Source organism: Thamnophis elegans, chromosome 2 (assembly GCF_009769535.1).
Source record: "Thamnophis elegans isolate rThaEle1 chromosome 2, rThaEle1.pri, whole genome shotgun sequence".
Classification (NCBI taxonomy): Eukaryota; Metazoa; Chordata; class Lepidosauria; order Squamata; family Colubridae; genus Thamnophis; species Thamnophis elegans.
This window is the reverse complement of record NC_045542.1, coordinates 111,726,799-111,746,921: the sequence shown is the minus strand read 5'-3', so window position 1 is coordinate 111,746,921 and position 20,123 is coordinate 111,726,799. Positions and strand designations below refer to the sequence as shown.

Here is a 20,123-nt window from a genome sequence, read left to right as displayed (position 1 = left end):
AGATAAAGCTGAGTCATATGCTTGTTGATTAACTCAACTTCCTTATAATGCTCTTTTGTTGCTGGCTGACTAATACAGTTTAATAGTTCCTCTCCTCTGTTGAAATGCTTGAAGTACTGAACAGTGGCTGAAGTATAAATTGAGGGGAGCACTTTCACTGTTCTATTCTTCAATGAGCATAAGAATTCACATTAGTTCAATGCACGGGAAGTTTTAAAGAAAGGCATAAGGTTTTATGTAAGTAAAAAACAAACACTAATAGTGTTGCTCGTGTTCTCTGCAAATTCATATTGTAGAAATAGTCGTTTAGTATGTTAGTTCATTGTATGCAATACCGTTTCAATACAACTTTGAACTTTTCTGCTTCAAATTTTGGTCATTTTGAAATTAGGATTCATGTATTGAGATTATTGGGGAAAAATTATTTCAAACTCATTGGTTAATTGTCAATACTGTTTTATTTCACTTTGCTACTTAATTGGTTTTAATGCCTCTACCACGACATATTTTGAGTAATGGTTTCAATAACAGTTGTCCCAGTTTCTGGATGTATGTATAAAAATTTTATAATTAGATTGAATAGATTTAGTTGCCATGTTTGTATTCAAATTATGACCATTTGTGTCATTCATTACCACCATCTTGAAAGTGATTTTTTTTTAAAAAAAGGAAAAGATTAGTAAAATCTTTAAACTCTGTTTCAGTTCAGAACAGAGTAAGGATATGCTTGGGAATTCTGCAGAAATATAAAAATTTAATTGGCTGCAAAGATACTTTTTTTTAAGCCAATTATGACTAATACAAAATAAACAGGCGAGGAAAGAAGATACAATTTATCCTAGCTAAAATAATACTCTGAATAACAAAACTAAAATCCCTTTGAACACATATTTAAACACGTGTTTATGCTACTGGAGGGCCATTTTTGAAGCAAAAAATGTTCTTCAGAAGAAGCAGGCGATTGATTAAACATAGTCATTTCAGAAATACCATGAATTGTAATAAATACGCTCAAAATAAATTCATGTTTTATATATACATATAATTGATTCTTACCTTTCCACGAAGTCTTAGGATCTTCAGCAAACAGCCTTGTAGCATATCCAGATCCTCTACCACAAACAACAATACAGGTTCAGGTACAAGCCAACAACAGTAACAACAAGAAAGGAACCTTCACAGATGATCTCCACAAATTGGTGGATCAATGGACAAGCAAAACCATGGGAGCTGTACAAGCAAAGCCATCCTTAAACCAACTTAAACAGAATCAAAAACGGCAAGACATGGAGCCCAAGGCTAATCCCACGCAGACACAGAATGAGACCTGTGGAGTAAGTGGCACTCCTTGAAGAGCATTACGTTTTACTTTGGGTCTGAAAGCCATTGCAAAACTGATGTTTGGAGGAGGACATAAGCTTTTAAAAAAAGCATATTCCATATAAAATCCATTTCAATTCATTGACTACTAAAAATAACTTAAGAATTTTTTTTATCAACTTGGACTTGAGCTTGACAATATATGTATGGTTCAGTATATAACTTTTTGCAAATTGAAAATTGTGGAAATAGTTTATACACAGCAATAAGTTCACGGGTAATCAAATATTGCTTGTCTTAAATAATTTCAAACAACATCAATGAAGTTTATTTTATGTATTTCCCCCCCAAATATCATTAATTTCCATAGTTGACATATTGGCAGCAGCTAGTGGGTTTTGCAAGTGACTCTGCCAATAGTCCAACTTTAGAACAGAGTAATGATAACTGTCAATATGATCCTACATAAATCTATTCAAATGTAAGTCCCCTTTAGTTCAGCGGCTTGAATTTTAACTTTGAAGAATGAATACCTATCAAGTCTGGCTGAATACAGTAGGGACTTCTTAATAAAATGCTTCAGATTTCATTGTAAATGATCACTTTGAGTTGAATAAATGCATAACATTTCATATAGAGAAATATATTTAAATATACCAGAGTGGCTTAAAGAAAAAGATGGGTATAATGAATTCACTTCACCATACTTCCATTATCCATTTTCAGTGCTTTAGCTTATCATCTTCAACCTTATGAATTCCTGAATTCCTGTAAAATATGCATATATGCAAAACTAGAGCCATAATAGTCTGGCTTGAACCAATTATCATCCCCTTTCTTTCCTGCCTACAGAATTCAAACACAATTATTGGAAGCAAGGCTGCTCCAATACTTTTTGAAGCTTGGTGGTATTTGAAATCGAATATAAATTAGATCCATCCTCTTTAGTATATAAGAACGGGGCAAGCCCACTGGCAGAACTGTAAACATCTGGACTGACCAAGTCATAAATAATGTGACAGGGCCATTGAATCAGGGAAGTGTACTTATTTATTTATTTATTTGTGCATTTATTTATGCAGAAATTTGTATATTTTCTGTTCCATAGAGGAGAAGCATTAGAGAAGAATCTTAATATATTTGAAAAGGGGGAGAAACATTTAATGAGTGTTGTTTATCAAGCATCAAATGGTTTGCTTAAGCTATCTTCATAGAATTTATTCTTTAATCTTGGACTCCCTTGGCAGATTATTGTTGCTTTTTTTTTGACTACCACAGAATCTAAAAAGCAGCGAACAACTTTTCTGTTAAGTTATAATAACAGAAAACAATGGCATTGGAAGGACAGGGATGTATTCATGTTTATCCATGAGGAGCTAGGTGCCTTTCATTAAAGCAATTAAATTCATAGAAAACAAGTACACTTAAGCATTTCTTTAAATCATAATTTTGAATTAAAAGTTTCATTTGCATAGCAGTGACTTTGCAGGCTTCTGATATTTCATTTTAAAAGATATAGATTGTACTGTTGATGGAAAGTAGAAAAAGGATGCAGCCAAATTGGGGGGGGGGTCTGCCTTAGCAACAGGAAAAGTTCTCAGTACATACATACATACATACATACATGCATACATACATTTTCTATCTGTTTACTGCAAATGGTTATAGGCATATGGGTGATGCTCTTTTTAAACACTATAAAGCTTTCTTTTCGGAAAACAAAAAGTACATATGATGACATTATTGTTTTGTTACAGCTCTAAAGCACCAATATATTCACGTCTGAGAGATTAGTCAGTACAAAAACACTAATATAATAACACAAAGGTTCTTAAAGATGTGAAACCCACTCAGAGAGAGTTTTCTATATGATTGTTTTTATTCCCTTGTCAGTCAACTAATTAAATGAACGAAGTAGGCTTGCGGTTCCCAAGCCTGGGCCCAACCGAGAATAACACTTCAGCAACCATAGTTGCAATTGTACCATCCCTCACATTTACTCCCCTGATACAGTCAGGATTTTGATAAAGTGGTGCCAAGCATTTCCAAAGAATGTCTGTGTATTCTAGTTAGATCTAAGAAAAGGAAAAAGCTGAAAAGTACTGTACCAGAGGAAGACTGAATTTTTATTACTGGGTTTTGTACATTCTTACAATATATATGTATACATAATTGCTGTGCAAGCAAATCTAATCATGAAAGTTGACTGCATGCTGTTTCAATGCAAATGTATTATTATTTTCCTTATCATACACTATAAATACTACATGTTATTTTTATTCAACAAATGGCTCTTTTCCTTTTAGAATCATCCTTTTCTCTAAGGAAAAAAAACTTTGTATATTTTACTTGAAAAAGCCGGTGACTCTTGGATCAGTTTCATAAAATCTTACAAGAATTCTTTTGTCCTGTTTTATTTGATATCCAAAGCAGTATAAGCAGTATAGCCCACACTTCCTCCCCTCTCCCCGAACCTGTGCCTAAACAGAGTTTACTTTTCTTTGCTTCTTTTGCACTAGGAACTCCTACAATAAAGGACATAATTTTTCAACCTGGCTGAAAAGCATGAGCATCAGCTAACAAGAGGTTTTTTTTTACATCAGTCATGCACAAAGGGGGCTACTATAATTCACTATTCTTGGCATCTAATGGAATATTTGTAGAATGTAACTCATACTAGCTCATGAGTTAATCATATGGGGGACCTTTCACTAATTTCACTTAACCTGATAAGTAATACCTGTTGAAACAAAAAGTAAGAAAATAGCATTTTGAGCTGCTGGAGGCAATTTCCTTGATTGATGGATAAATGTAAACAAAATATAACTACCTAGGATGAATGTGTGTGCACGCACACACAAGCATGGGTATAGCTAGTCGAGTAAGATACAGGCTTCCATGTGACTGAAATATGGAGGGGAAAAAATAAACACAGTAAAATACAGGCTTTAGCACTTCAGTGGTTTGGATTTACAGGTACCTGTAGTCCACACATAAGAACGACAGCACCAGCAACTCCATTGCTAAATGATGAGGTCGTAAAGTGAGAAGTCACATGACCAGACAGGTTTACAATATCAATTCTGATGACAGTCATTAAGTGAATCAAGTCATTAAGAGCAATGTCACATGACCACGACTTGTGACTTCCTGTTGGTTTCCTTATTGATTTTGCATGTTGGAAGCCAGCTGTGAAGATTGCAAATGGCAATCATGATCACGAGTCATTGCAATTGTCACATGAGGGGTGGGTTCCGGCATCCATTACTGCCAGTTTGCTTGTGGTCGTGCAGTGCGCATGCACGCACACTACTATAAAAAATGCTTCTGTGCATGCCCAAAAGCCAAAAACAAGATGACCCTGTCACTGGGAGAATCTGTTCGGGGGCGAGGCAGGCCTGGGTCGCTGCCGGTTCCAGCGACCCAGGCCACCAAACCACTACAGGTTCGGCCAAGCCAGTCCGAACTGGTAGGAAACCACCACTGGGTCATACATGTGTGCTGGTTGATCAGTACCTGAATTGCAATGGGATGCCGCAATGCCCACAACCTTGAGGAGCAATCATAAATTTCTTTGTTCATTGCTATCTTAACTTTGATGAACACATGGTCAGTAAGTGGGATTACCTGTATTATCTTAATATCTTAATATTAAGAGTAGCATAATATTTGAGTAGCATTTTGAATGGGAGCATTAACCATATGAAAAAAGAACTATAAAATTCATAGATCAGAGATTGTTATATAGATACTATAGATACATATATAAATACAGAAGTCCATATTCAACACCTTTGCAAACCTCAGGTCCTGACCACTGACAGTGATTACAGACTGTAAACCAGAAATAATTAAGAATATTTATGGTCAATTGATTTCTACAAAATGTGAACACAATTGGTAGCACAATTCTAGATGCCTTAACTCAGGCATAAGTAGTTTGAAAAATTAAGTTCCTACTTATGGAGATTCCAGCATTTTTATAGCATTGTCTTCCTGTATCTGAAAGAAGAATCATGGTTCATATAAAATCTGGCTACCAAGATCTTTAGGCATAAAGATTCAAAAATTAAAACTCAGAACAATAAAAGGCCTTAATTCTTTAATTTTTATTTTTCATACCTGGCTTTCTAACTCAAGGAGACAACAATAAAAAGTAAAATAAAAATAGCGCAAATGTTGGGGAAATGGTGGAAAATCCAATTAAAGTTAACCCAAATTGAACACAGAAGAATTGGAAGGGATCTTGGAGGACATTTCTTCCAACCTTCTCCCAATACAATAATCAACTCCTTTGGCATCCTGAACAGCTGACCATCCAGCCTCTGTCAAAACACGTGCCCTGAAGGAGTTTATACCCTTCCAAGGCTGCCTTGCCCGCCAGCTGCAATTCTTGGGACCCTATGCCAATAAATATGAAAGCTTTCTTTCTTTCATCTATTCAGGTAGCTGTGTTCTATTTTTCTAAGCCTTCGAACCTTCTTCCTTTGCAATCCAGTTAAATATCTTGAGCTTTCCTTCTCTCTCATGCCTTTTTAAGTTTCTGGCTTTCTTTTTTATCTCTTCCATTTCCTCAGACTTCTGTTACCTAGGCCTTCCTTCCAAAAGCTCTCAAGAGCTTTTGAGCATTTTTTCATTATCTTTTTTTAAAATCCAGATCTTCCACTGATTTGGCTAATACTGCTTAGCCACTATATAATTTAGTCTGTAATATTTTATCTTTCAGAGTTTCTCTTTTTCATTCTCTGTATCTGATGAAGACTCTTATGTTTAATAATTCTATTATTGTGGATATTAATCATAGATATTGTACAATTGTATTTCATGTGGCTTGCTCATTTATTCAGCTGCTTTACCAGAATTGAAAATGTTGGTGGAATTTAATTGCCATTAATCTGCATTTAAAAGCCATAAGTGAAAATGGGAAAACAGTATTTTCCCTTCCTCCTATGATGTAATGTGTTCTTAAAATGGACAATCGATCAAATCAGCATGGGTAGTGGCCCAACCATTGCAAATGAGGAATAATGGCTGAAAATAATCAAAACACAATTTTCTGTTCCATGGATAGTAGACTCCAGTGAAGAGCCACCTACAGTGTACTGTTATAAAAATATATGATTGAGTGTCCTAGTGGGTGATGTCATAAAGAATGAAGCTTGAAGCAACAAATCTTTCAATCTTATCCTGGAGTACTCCCCTATCCCCCCACCCCCAGTATCATAGATCAGTTATATTTTTTCTTAGCTCTGAATTTTCTGGAATAATTCTTTGCAAATCAATCAACAAAGACATTCTGAAAAATCAAATGAAGTTTCATATAATGTTCATATACAATAACCACAAATCACCACAAATGTGTCAGAAAAACATGATGGATAATCACAGTCACATCTTACTTCACATTTACGAAAGTATTTATACATGGGGGTCTTAGCTTAATAACCACTTGTTCAGATACTATGTCAATCACAGTATCTCCATGGTCATGTGATTGCGATTTGCAATTTTCTTTGCCAGCTTCCTACAAGCAAAAATTAAGGGGGAAACTGGCAGAAAATTGCAAATGGCAACCACATGACGTCAAACTCATGGCATTGTGGAAATTATAACTGCCAGAATTTTCATTGCTAGGCAACTTGTCACTTGAAAAGCTTTATAACTGTTGCTTAGTGATGGAAATTCCAGACCCAATTACTGTTGTTAAGAGAGAACTTACCTGTATAGAAATAAGCTCTTTTGAAATGAATTTTTTTTTTACAGATTGAGGCTAATTAACTAAGCCGAGACTGCTAGTTTTAAGCTAATGTAAATAGTTGATGTTTATATATCTAATGGGCACCGAGGTTGGAGAAAGACTCATAGAAACTCATAGAAAGGACCCGTCTGCCTCAATGAAGTATCATGAGCCAAACCCATTCTGCAAAACAACTTTATCTGTCATTAAACAGCTTTTCCAAATATGTTACAAGGCCACAATAGCAAATATGGTGAAATAGCAATTATTTTCAGAAGTTCTGACTCATCTTCATTTCTGTGGGACCCATGTTTTATACTTTGCTGAAAACACAAGGATGTAGTTTTCATACACGGCGTAATTATGCAATATTGTGTATTCAATTATGAATATTCCTCAGATAAGAATTGTTGGTATTTCCCTTTATTAAAGAACTGAGAAAGAGAAACAGCACATGATTTTGCAGATTTAATTTACTTCTTCAACTTAATGTTAGTCAGAAACATTCAGATTTTCTTTTCTAAAACCTCTATCTGGATAGTGGAGACTTCTCAAAAAAGCAAAAATTGATCATGGAGCTATAAATCATTTATCTTTGTTCTGCTTGCAATACTTCATATCTTGGGTTGAGACAGTTATATTAGAACTGGTTTTTTCTTTCTTAGCAACAATAGGACCCATTCTTTTCTTGAGAAATTTCTCTTTATTCACAGTATAAAAAACATGCAGTATTTTAGAAGGAAGACACCAATAATGTTTCCAGGTTAGTATTTCACAACACTAATTTTTCACAGGAATTTGAATTGTGCACTGGCTTGTCAGTCTGATCTAGGAATCAACTAAGTTAAACGGCTGCTAGCCTGAGAATAATTCTACAGAATATGGTAGGATCTACAGGTTCTGCTGTCCTACAAGTCGATCCTACTTGACTTACAACCATTTGTTTAGTGACAATTCAAAGTTACAACAGCACTGAAAAAAAGTGATTCATCACTGTTTTTCCCATTTACAACCATTGCAGCATCTCCATGGTCAAGTGATCAAAATTTGGGCAACTCACATATATTTATGATAGTTGCACTGCCCCTGGGGTCATGTGATCACCATTTATAACTTTCCCAGCCAGCTTCCAACAAGCAAAGTCAATGGGTACAGCTGGATTCACTTAAAAACTGTACAATTCACTTAACTTCAGTGATTCACTTAGCAACTGCAAACAACTGCTTTGTTTAGCAATGGAAATTTTGGACTCCATTGTGGTTTTAAGTTGAGGACTACCTGTACTTCTAAGAAATATGACAAGAATGAAGACACCTTTACATGTTTTGTTTTTCATCTGTATCCTTGTGTACCTTTTCTGTTTTAAGAATGGTCAGTCCCTGGGTGTAATTATCCATCTGATTTTATATTTACAGACCCTGGGATTTGCCTCAAACAAAGATTGTTCAGGGGTAGGTGTTAATTTAGTGGAATCACTGCCAAAAGTTGTAAATCATTTATGATATTAAAACCTGTTACCCAGATTCAGGGGGAACCAAGCAATCCTTGGTCTATATTTAACTTCATAGTTCTCAAAATGTCAGCTGCTCTCAGTGATCCAACATTTCTTTCATCTAGTTTGGCTGTGCCTGGATATGAAACGGACTGAAGAATTCTGTGTCTCTATTGAAATGTCTATTCAAGGGGTAGCAACACACCTAGGAGAGAGACTTTACAATTATTGCAGAGTTACTTAACAGAAGCAGGGAAAGGGTTAACTACTTACTACAATTGGTTGCTTTGGAAACATACTTTCCATTTTATAATATTTTATAAATGGCTAGTTTTCCAAATTTAGTCATCGGCTCTTTAAAATGTGCATAGCCAAAAAGTTTTCCAGCTAATATCAGCTTCTGCTGGAGAAATAGCCATAGTTGATGTTGCTTTAAGGAAATCAGTGATTTGTCACATTGATTTGTTATAGTTCCTGCAGGGAGGAATAATGATTATTTGGTGGTGGGGGGGGGGAATCCTGCTGTGGTTAGAAATGCATTGTATTCAGCTAGAAGTCCCTTGGTGTTTATATCGGTAACATGAGAAGAGTTAGAGCCTCACTGTGAGAAGGAGCTGGGTGTTCACTCCCGCATTGGCCATTTTAGCCACATGAGGGAGCATATCCAGCATGTACTCTCCAAACAGGGTGAAAGAGATGGGTTGACAATGATAATTTCTATGAACTGCTCTGTAAAAAAAGAAACAAGAATTACAGCTACACTTTCTTATGTTTGCTTTTATAGATTAATGCAGCAAGAACAGCAATGGGGAAAAAGTGTGTTGTTCCAGTGACTTGTCCACTGTCAGCTGCATTAACTTCTGGAGTTCCACCATCCCAGCCAGTGCCTATGCCAGGTACTCTCCTAACTGGCCCAGTCAAACCTTATGTGATGCCTCTTGGTCAGTATGGAGGAGTTCTCCCTACGACCTTCTTTGGAGTGCCCTGGTCGGGCCCAACCACTCAGCCGGGGATAAGAGGAGGCCAGAGCATTGCACAGTTTCCAGCTCTTGGCCCCAATAGCTTCCAGTTGTTTCCAGTGCCCCTGCAGAGGCCCTAATTTGGAATGACCTCAGTAGCTGACTTCCAAGTGGCAACCGTCCAATGCTTAGCTCCTAGGCAATCTGTTTCTCCCTGCTGGCCCCATTCAGGCTCACTAGTTCATTAGCCATGCCCCCTCAGGCCAGCCCGGTGGAATGCTTTCCCATCAATCTGTGTGCTCTTCGGCAATCCTTCTTTCTCCTTCGTTGCCGAAGATGGTTGAGTTTCTTCTCTGGTGTTTGAAACAGCTACGTTCAATACTTAACGTACTTGAATGGATGGGTAGGAGAACAGTACTGATCTTATAGGAATATAGTGCCTTGAATTCAAGCTTTTCAGTTCAAACTGGGAAGGTTAAAATAATCACAACAATAACTGAAAGGTGTACTTTATTTATAAGCTGCTTCGGAAAGCTTAACTTTTTTTATTTGCAAAAATACAAAGATATACATTTAATGGTGACAGTTTACATCTGAAATTCTTGACCAGTTTCATTTTCTCCTGTTAAATGCTTTTAGTTTAACCAGCAGTTAAGTGACATGTTTGGTAATTTAAATCTTTAACTCCCTCTCTGACTGGGACTCCAGCCCTTTGAGTAAAACGTAATGAAATGGATCGTTTTGTTGTTACTGAAGGAGCCTGAATGTAAGTTGTATCTCTGTGTTTGAGGGGAAAATAATTGTTATGTGGTCTTTCTGGAAAAATAGTTGCAAGTGACAACCTCTCTTTTTCTTTCAAACAGCAAATTTGGCAGGCAGATGTCCTCCCCCCTCTGATATCCAATTGTAACACTTTTTGCCATCTTCTGAACAAACAATCTAATTCAGTTACATTACAAATCTTGCATGTTTCATGTGTGAAATACGCTTAACCATAATTCTTGACATTAGGACAACAGTCCAAAGTTATTGTAAGATCTTTGTAAGTACGGAAGTCTCCTTGCATGTGATCTGTCTGTCTACCAAATGCTTAAGAGTATTCTCCGTGAAATGGAATTGGCTTTTGACTTGTGCTTCCTTCCTTCTTACATCCGCTTTATGTTATACCGTATGTAGAATTTGTATCTTCACCTGTCAGTCCAAAGGCACACGAGAGCCACTCACTATTTATTTGCAGGTTGGCAAGCCTTTGTTCCTTTGGGAGGAAAAAGGAGCAAAGAATCCCATCTACAAATATAATGGCACACTTAAACAGAATCACAGTACTAGAGCTGAAGGCACACTGCTTGCACTTTGCCACTCTCAATATGGCAGCAGTATTTTTAAACTGCCTGCTGAAGGGGTGGAGCTGTTTGGCGCTGCCCATCTGTTATTTGTATGAGTCTACTGTACTTTGAGCATTCGAGAACTGTCTGCAATATTTTGTTGGTACCATTGAATATGATGCCGTCAATTCTGTTAGAATTGAATTTTGTAGAAATTGACGCAGTCTTCTGCCTGGGGAGAATACATCTACAGTAAGAGATTTCTGTTCTCTGTAACATGTATCTTTACATTGTTTGAGACTTTATTTTAGATTCATGTATGTATGCTTTATGAGCATAAACACCAAAAATGTCTTCTCACTGTCTTCCCCCTTTCGCTTGCACTGAAAATTCCCATTTGCCACGACTGCCTGTTGTACAGCCTGTTTCAGCCCCTTGTATATGATGGTCAGTGGTATAATCTCTCACTACCAAGAGAATGTATATATTCAAGAAAAGGAAAAAAAAATAAACATTTTTGTGCTTGAAAAAAAATGTGTTGCTAAAAGTTTCAGCTATGAAGGAGAAATTCTACCGTTCAAGCTCATTCCCCCATCATCAGATACATTTTAAAAGCAATTCATGCAGTCAAATGATAGGTAGGATATCTAGAATTAGAACTGAAATATTTCATACATATGCTTACAGTGATACCTTGGGCATCAAAATGAGCAACATTTTAGAAGATGGAATCAGAAAATAAGCTCCACATACATTTTTTCATTAATTCAAATCACATTTGATGGCTTGATCATGATTGACTAGTTTTGTTACCAATATTAACTTCAATCTATAACTACGAAATATTCCAAGTTTAGAGAGAAAATAGCTATGGAAAGATGTTTATTAAAATCAATACAAAAATCAATGCAATAACATTAAAATATGATCCCTTAAACTTTGAGTATACGTGTTGAACAAGAGAAAAAAAGATGTAGTGGGAAATGAACCAGATGGAGGAATTATGCTATTTCAGCATATCAAAAAGATTAGTAGCATGACATGTTTTCCATAATTTTAATGCAGTCAATATATTATTATAAATCAGTTGCATAGACCTTGGACAGAGACAGATGCCAACATTAAACTTGAAGTCTTCTTTTTTCCAAGTAGGGAGTTTCTATTACTGAAATATATATCTCATCCTAAAGTTATGACCTTTTAGAAGTAAATGTTGGGCAAAGCCTAACTGAGGGTTAGTGCCTTTAAGTGTCTATTTATTTCCATTTTAGAGAACTACCCATAATTATATAAGACTTACATTAGAGAAATTTTAAAATACACAAGATTTTACATTGTAAAGTAAAATTTGACTACATGCAAATTTTGGCCCATTTCTCTATTAGCTGAAGCAGAGCTTTCCAAGGGCAGATAGATCAGGAAGATCTTGACACATTTTGAAAAGAAATGGGCTATTGCAGTATTCCTCAACTTCAGTAACTATAATGTTAGCAACTTTAAGATTTAGCATCAGAATTCTTCAGCCAGCCATGTTGGCTGAGGAATTCTGGGAGTTGAAAGCTGGGATTCTGGGAGATTTAGCATCAGAATTCTTCAGCCAGCCATGTTGGCTGAGGAATTCTGGGAGTCCAAAGCTGAGTTGACTGGCTATGGAATGGTTCCAAAGGGAGAGTAGTCCCATGACAAGCCAGAAGGCTACTGCCCAAGAATGCTTCCCTGGGTTCCCTTGCTATAAATCTAAAGGTGATCTCTTTAAGAGGTTGTCCTTGGCAGATCTCACATTTTGCCATCTCACACTGAAAGTCTAAAAATATAGCTGAATTGAATTAGTTCTTTCTGCAGTTGCAGTTACAGAAGCAAGCACCTGTTTTCAAATACACAAATTTAACTACTCTTGCAGTGCATACTGCTGTAATTTTATTTGGGGGCAGAAAAAAAAAGCCCTGAACTTTCTACTCAAGCAGGAATGGTTAAAAAACCTCAATCCCAGCAAGATAATAAAGTTATATTTCTACATTACAATTTGATAGTAAGAAAATGGCCTTACTTGGGCATGCATGAACTGCAGAGTTGCGAAGCCTGATTGTAATACAGCATCAAAAATATTTAATTAGTAATAAGAAGAATCCAATTCATATTCAAAGTGCTTTCATGGCTTTGAAAGAGATGCTAAAAGTCTGTCTGAGAAAGGCCTTGCAAATGTAGCCGCATTCTACTCTGCAAATAAGGAGCTGGCTTACCAGAAGCATTGGTCACAATCATTTGAAGTATATCGAGACCTTGTTTTTTCTCCAGTTCAGCCTTGTTATGATTTGGCCTTTCACATAAACTTAGCATGTGGGTATAGTCAGCAAGTTATCCTTAAACTCATGGCCAGGAGTAGAAAGGAAGCATTTCTCATATTACCTGGGGGGAAAAAGCCAGAGGTGCACAAATGAACTGAAAGCAATTAATCATTTTACTTAAAAAAAGGATTCTGAATTAGTTGTAACCTTTAAAGCAACATGAAGAAGCAGTAATAAGCAGCATCAAAAACATGGGGTTCCTGCTTTGATATGTGGATTTGTGGGAAATCATGTTGACAATCTCATTAACCTTAAGCTCACAAAAGTGTGAACATTAAAGAAAGTTGCCAACAAATATTTCTTGCACACAAGGAGTTTTATCTGCCATTTCTTTTCTTCAGACTCATCTCAAACCGAATTCATCTTCAGTGAGATGATTTGTACCCTTTCTCTGCCCATCACAATGAATGAATCATAACACAAGTGTTGGTCCACCAAGCAGCATATTTTATTCTGCCTACAGTCTTTTTGCATATTGAAATAAAAAAGAAACTAGCAGAAAACTTGCAATGTAGGATCAGAAGGCTGCTGTTTGGCACATTGAAAATTGAACAGTCTATTCAGTTTCATTATCTTTGAATGAATGACAGTGAAATGCTGAATAAAGGACTGATAAATACAATTTAGCTAATTCTCATATTGATACAGAAGTATTTGCCAATATATTATCTCTTCATATTATTACAAAATATGATACAAAATCCCATAAGTAGAAGTAACTGAAAATTCCTAGATGGGCCCCTATCTTGATTCATAACATGTTCTCACTTTCTTTCATTGTACACCCAATTTCTACTGCAGGTATGTAAGAATTTCTACTACATTTCATTAGCTCTTTTGAAAATAGTTGCACTGACGTAGATGTGACAAAATCAAAGTAACCAGAAGGTAGGATGAGCATGAACAGGAATCTTGTTGCTTGAGATCAAGAGTCTTTCTAATCCAACATATAGGCAGTCCTTGACTTACAACCATTCACTTAGTGCCCAAAGTTACAATGGCAACGAGAAAACTGACATGATATGATCATTTTTCACACTCATGACTACTGCAGCATCCCCATGGTCATGTGATCAAAATTCGATCACTTGAGAACTGGCCTGTATTTATGAAGGTTGCAGTGTCCTGGGGTCATGTGATCACTATTTGTAAACTTCTGGCAAGCAAAGTCAATCGGAAACCAGATTCACTTAACAACTGTGTTACTATCTTAACAACGGCAGTGATTGACTTAACAATTGTGGGAGGAAAGGTCGTACAAATTGGGCAAAATTCACTTAACAGCTGTCTTGCTTAGCAGCAGAAATTTGGGACTCAGTTGTAGTTATAAGTCAAAGACTACCTGCACATTTTTGAAAAACAAGAAATAAGACAAGAGTGTTTCCATTCTGTTTCCAGCATTTGATGTTCAGATATATTACCTCTAAATGTGAAGTTTCTACACATTTGTAGTGAAAAAAACCTTGAATGGTAAGCTAGCTTCCTCTTAATTGTAAAACATCATGATCATTTGTGGTTGAGAATGGAATTATTTTCTAAATTATCCAATTTAATTGCTACATTCTACAAATGTTTTCAATATATTAATTTAGTTTGTCTAGCCTTTATTTTTATTGGGGGGGGGGAACAGAATTGTGACATGATTTTTTTTGTTTAAAGTGTCAAGATTCTTTCTCTCTCAAGAATGTGTTCAAATTAATTTTAATATACATATGTAAGAAAGTTAAAACTAATTTTATTGCAGAGGTTGAACCAATTTATACTATTTTTTCTCACAAGTCTAAAAGATTCCCAAAATACATGGTGAATAAATTAACTTAAAAAGTAACTTAATCTCTGAGAAAACCGAATATTTAAAAAATGTACACTCACACATCCACACAAGCAAAAAAAATGTTTTTCCTGCTTTCACTTGGTTCCTGATTAGTTAGTATATATTACTGTTTTGTTTTTTGTTTTAAAGATCCTTGTATCCATGAATTCTGAAAGTATCTGGGATTCTGAAGCTTCAGAAAAGATTGAATGTGCCATGCACAGAACACATCAAGCGTTAGAGGAGTTTGTAGTCTAAATAGTTATCTACCACTGAAACTTACTATCAAAAAGTTGGATATGTTAAGTTTTCATTGAAAAAAGCATTATACAAAGATTGATGTTCTGTTTCTTTTGGCTATGGTTAAAACTGGATAGAAGTACAGCATGACTACAGTCCTGCATGAATGGCAACTTGTTCCAATGTGATACTTTTTAATGGGGGGGGGATCCATGTCTCTTTGCACATTGTGGAAAAGTGCAAAAAGTAATTCTTTTCCTGGTTTCCATGTAACATTTGAAAGGTTTGCAGCACTTTGTACCTGATGAAATGCGTGTCCTCTGTCTGCTGTTGTTAGAGGGAGCAACAGTGAGTTATATATTTTCTTCTTGTCTAAGAAAGGGATGAAGACTTAATAGACCTGCAACTTAAAAAGTTAGGACATGAACAGGCAACAATGAAAGGGCAGAGTTAAATAATATAGGAATCAATTTACATTCTACATTTACAACATATGGTTTAATATGGGACAGGTTTTTTCCCCCCTGAGTACAATAGATAGTTGATTTTGTTTGCTAACCGCTATGTCTGGGGTCCTTTAGTGCTCTATGATTTGGTTCTTTTCTTGCAGATGTTCATTACCAAACTAGGTAGCATCATCTAGTCTAGTATATCTACCAGAAGATGCTAAGAAAGAAGTCGACCTTAAGTACTTATTATACTTAACCTCCAGTATGTTGGATATATGTTGGATATGTAATGTTTGTGGTGAAAATATCGACCTACCTTTCAAGGCCTGTCTCACAATATCACTATAAAGATTTTCTAGAAAGCCTAGGCTTGAATTTAAAAGTAGAACTAGCCTCTCATCCTCTTCAGGTTTCTACACCCATGAACAGATTCCCTAGAATGGCTGGGAATGGGACATGGGAGCCGAAACACAAGAGGGAAATTGAAGAAATTGGATGAACCTACTTGGACCACAGGCAATAATCTTCCCAAAACAGGAAGTGGAGATATCACATATCCACATCCACCCTTAATGGGGCTTTGGAAATGGCATGGATATCCACAGGTTCAATATCGCAGTCTGCCGATCTGATTACTAGACTACATCACTATGTCTTTCACTGCCAGCTGCCAGCAGTTTGGTAGTTCGAGTCTCACTAGGCTCAAGGTTGACTCAGCCTTCCATCCTTCTGAAGTTGGTAAAATGAGGACTCAGAATTTTGGTGCTAATAGGCTGACTCTCTAAACCACTTAGAGAGGGCTGGAAAGCACCATGAAGCAGTATATAAGTCTAAGCGCTATTGCTATTTTGGTCAAGTGTTTACAATTCTCTTTTGGTTTAGATACTGGACCACACAATTCTTTCTTGCGCACTTACTCAGGTGTCAGACTAGTGGGGCTTATTCCCCTGGAAGTGAGCATGGAAGCCTGACAGTAATCTGTGCTTGTAACTCACTCAGCATGACCATGCAATGGGAAAACAAGCTTGCTTGCTTATGTGCTAATCCATGCTTTTTTCTGCAAATGCATAATGTCAGTCTATTTTGACAAAAACATGGAATGGATGGGTCACTCATGCCATTCTGAGAAAATGTGTATTTCAGGTTATTAATATCAATTAACACTTTAAATCAATTTGTACTTACTGAAATGAATAATATTATCTATTTAAAACCTTTCTTCACTGGACTAGCACACTGTTACTTAAGTGGGGAAGGATTTGCCATCTTTAGTACTGTGCAGACTTTTCCACATTGTTGCCAAAATTCCTTAAAGTTAGGGCTATTGAAACTAGATTCACAATGTCATTTCCTTTTTAAGTCCTGTGTTTTTCAGCATTATCAAAATGCAGAAAAAGAGTAACAAATACTAAGCCAAAGACATGAAAAGCTTACTATAAAAAAGAAACATAGCAAAAACTTTATATCAAACAAAGTTACCTGAATTCATATTTTTAAGATTTTTTCTTGTACATAGAGAGAGAGAGAGAGCACTTGTTCACTATTCACTTTGATGCATACATTTTCAAATACTCTTCAGTGTGTCATACAAATCCATCCATCAGTCACTGCAAATCAAGTTCTGAGCCAGCAATGTGGCATAATCTGCATTCAGCTCTGTCTGTGTGTGTGAGTGTGTGTGTGTGTGGTAAAATACATCATTAATACCACAAGCATACATAATTTACCTCCTTCGTGTACTAACTCTTAACACAGTAACAACTTTCCACTCCATATTCATTTTAAAAAATACCCTTCTCCATAATTCAATTTATAATATGCTTTCTTTAAAACAAATTCATAGTAAAGTTTCTTACATTTGTACAATTCTCGATGTCCTGCTGAAGTACAAAAAAGGCTATTTTCCAAATTCCTATAATTTTGTTAATGATTGAATCTTCTAATTGTTTTATCAGAATTCTGTAAAGACCTTTCCAGTCATACTTGACTATTGTACTCCACTGGAGCCTTAATTTAGGAAAAGAGTAACATAATTCTTACTATTATCAGAGACAGAGGCAATTTTCTTCCCACATCAGAGGTGTTTTGCGGCTGGTTTGGCCTAGATCGGGCAAAGTGGTGGCGGGAGGCTCCGCCCACCCACCCAGATGTTTCTACACATGCGCAGAAACATCATGTGTGCAAGCATGCGTGAGAGCACACCTGAACTGGTATAACAAAATGTGCAACCCACAACTGTTCCACATATTAAATAAACTGCACAGCCACTCACAAACAAATATATCCATATTTTAACTCTGTTCCCATTAGACCATATACATCTTTTTTTTAAAAAAATTATTAACAAACATGTAAAATACACACACACAAAACTTAGACGTACACCACATTTACACAATACAATGCGAACAAGAGCTTCCTGTTCTTTCTAATAGCAATTATCAATTGATACCACTCACCTTATATTATTTCCCCTTCTATTGTATTTCATTTGGATTTCACCATTCTTAACCCTCTTATTTTACTCATAACTATTATTTTTGAGTTTTGTTATATTCCTTCATTGATTCTTGTTTCTTTCCTCCATCCACCTATACCATTTATCCCATATTTGGTAGAATTCTGATTCTTCTTTTTCCTGGATTTCTTTAGTTAGTTTGTCTATTTCAACACAATCCATAACCTTTCTTATTATTTCAGCTTTGCTTGGAGTTAATTTGTTTTTCCATTTCTGGGCAAAGGCAATCCTTGCCGATGTAATTATATGTAGTATTAAATACTGGATTTCTTTTTTGTATTTTGCAGACATTATTCCTAATAAAAAAATTTCATGTTTCCATTCTATTTTTAGACCATATACATTTATAGCTTTACTATTTTTGAATTCTCATAGTATTAATGACTTCCTTTTCATCATTTATCTTCAAAACTTAAGTTGTATAGTTTTCGTATGAACTCTTCTCTTTTAATCCCAAAATATTTTTTCACTTTTGTTTTTAAATTCCACCCATTCTTCTTACTTAAATCCTTTTCATTCACTTTCTGAAATAAATGTTTCCATCAAATTCACTCTATAAAACTATTTTTTCTCCCTTTATACACTATGGAATATTCCCATTTTTGCAGAAAACTTCCTCTTATATGCAATTTTTCTTTTCCACAGCCTCTTTTACTTCATCATTCTACCAAACATACTTTTTCATATTTTCATATTTCCTATTGGTGTAACACTAGACACCCCTGTGGCACTCTGTAACATAACTCCTTTAACTCTATTCAGAGAGGTTTCCACATCTTTCTCTACATTTACTTTCTCTACATTTAGTCTATATAGCATTTGTACTTCTTCCTGCAGTCATTTTATTTTCACCTTGATCTCTTTCACTTCATTCTTTTTCTTCCTTGTCCATTTTTCTTTAAGATCCACTTTTGATAGTCTCAAATCTGTCACAAATGTAGAACCTCTCATCTGCTATGTGTATCTGTGAAGAGATTAATCCATATGTATCGAAACATTTGTTTTTCTAAGCAGACACCCCGTGAACAGTTTTGGATCTTCAAATTACACCCCCACCCACAGTTTGTCATTTTATTTACCCCTTATTGTTACCTAGCAGAATTTTTGTTTTGTCACATTTATTCAGACTGTTGTGCAGCATTTCCACAAAACCATAGTTCTTCCATAATCACCATCCACTGGAACCTAATATGCAATATTGCCCACCAATATTTCTTACATTCCTATGTATATACCCAAAACATTCCAGATAACACTATTTCATACTTTCTGACATATATTTTATCCTTCCATTCATAATTAAACCTAAATTTTCATTTTCCTGCATGATATATGAATTCCACTTTTCAAGAGCAAATTGCCACATTCAATTATCGTATCCTTACTTCTCCTCTCACTTAGTTTTACATACCCATCAATTTTATCTGTTAATTCATGCTTAATGTAGTATCTGTATGGTTCTCACCCCACTTTGGTGCTTATCCTTGGAGGATGGAAAAATTGTAGGTTTCCCCCTCTATGGTTTCCCACAAGCCTGTGCCACCTGCTCTTTCCAAGGACTAGAAATCCTAAGAAATGGAGGCTACTTGGAGTAAGCAGAAGGCCTGTCAGGAGGTGCTGTGGAGCTGAAGAATCTGAAAAATGCTATGCTTTTCCTACATGCCCAACCAGGAATGTTGATTTAAATAACTTTTTAAAGAAACAAATACAAAACAAGATGTCTCTTCAGGCAGCAATGTTTTTGGATATACAGTATGTGTCTTAGAATTGTTCTGCCTAGTAAGAAAGATGGTGACCCATGAATTGACCATGTTGTGGTTGGTCTCCAGATAAAGAACTGCCCTGTGTAAAAGAGAACACACACTTGGGCAACCAAGCTCAAGAACCAAGGTTCCCTTTTCGTATTACACACACACACACACACA

At 35.9% G+C, this 20,123-nt stretch overlaps 1 protein-coding gene and 1 long non-coding RNA gene across 2 annotated transcripts in view; one reads left to right on the top strand and one right to left on the bottom strand.

Annotated features, from left to right (window-relative positions):
* The window catches only part of WNK2 (WNK lysine deficient protein kinase 2), a 102,077-nt gene extending 92,429 nt beyond the window's left edge, over window positions 1-9,648 (top strand). Inside the window, exons 27-28 of the mRNA XM_032208739.1 lie at window positions 1,075-1,334; window positions 9,334-9,648. Coding sequence (XP_032064630.1) covers window positions 1,075-1,334; window positions 9,334-9,648 — 575 coding nt within the window. The remainder of the gene's footprint in view (window positions 1-1,074; window positions 1,335-9,333) is intronic.
* Window positions 9,649-13,073: 3,425 nt separating this feature from the next.
* LOC116503680 overlaps window positions 13,074-20,123 on the bottom strand; it is a 51,634-nt gene continuing 44,584 nt past the window's right edge. The window contains exon 3 of the long non-coding RNA XR_004254729.1: window positions 13,074-13,239. This is a non-coding gene — a long non-coding RNA (uncharacterized LOC116503680). The remainder of the gene's footprint in view (window positions 13,240-20,123) is intronic.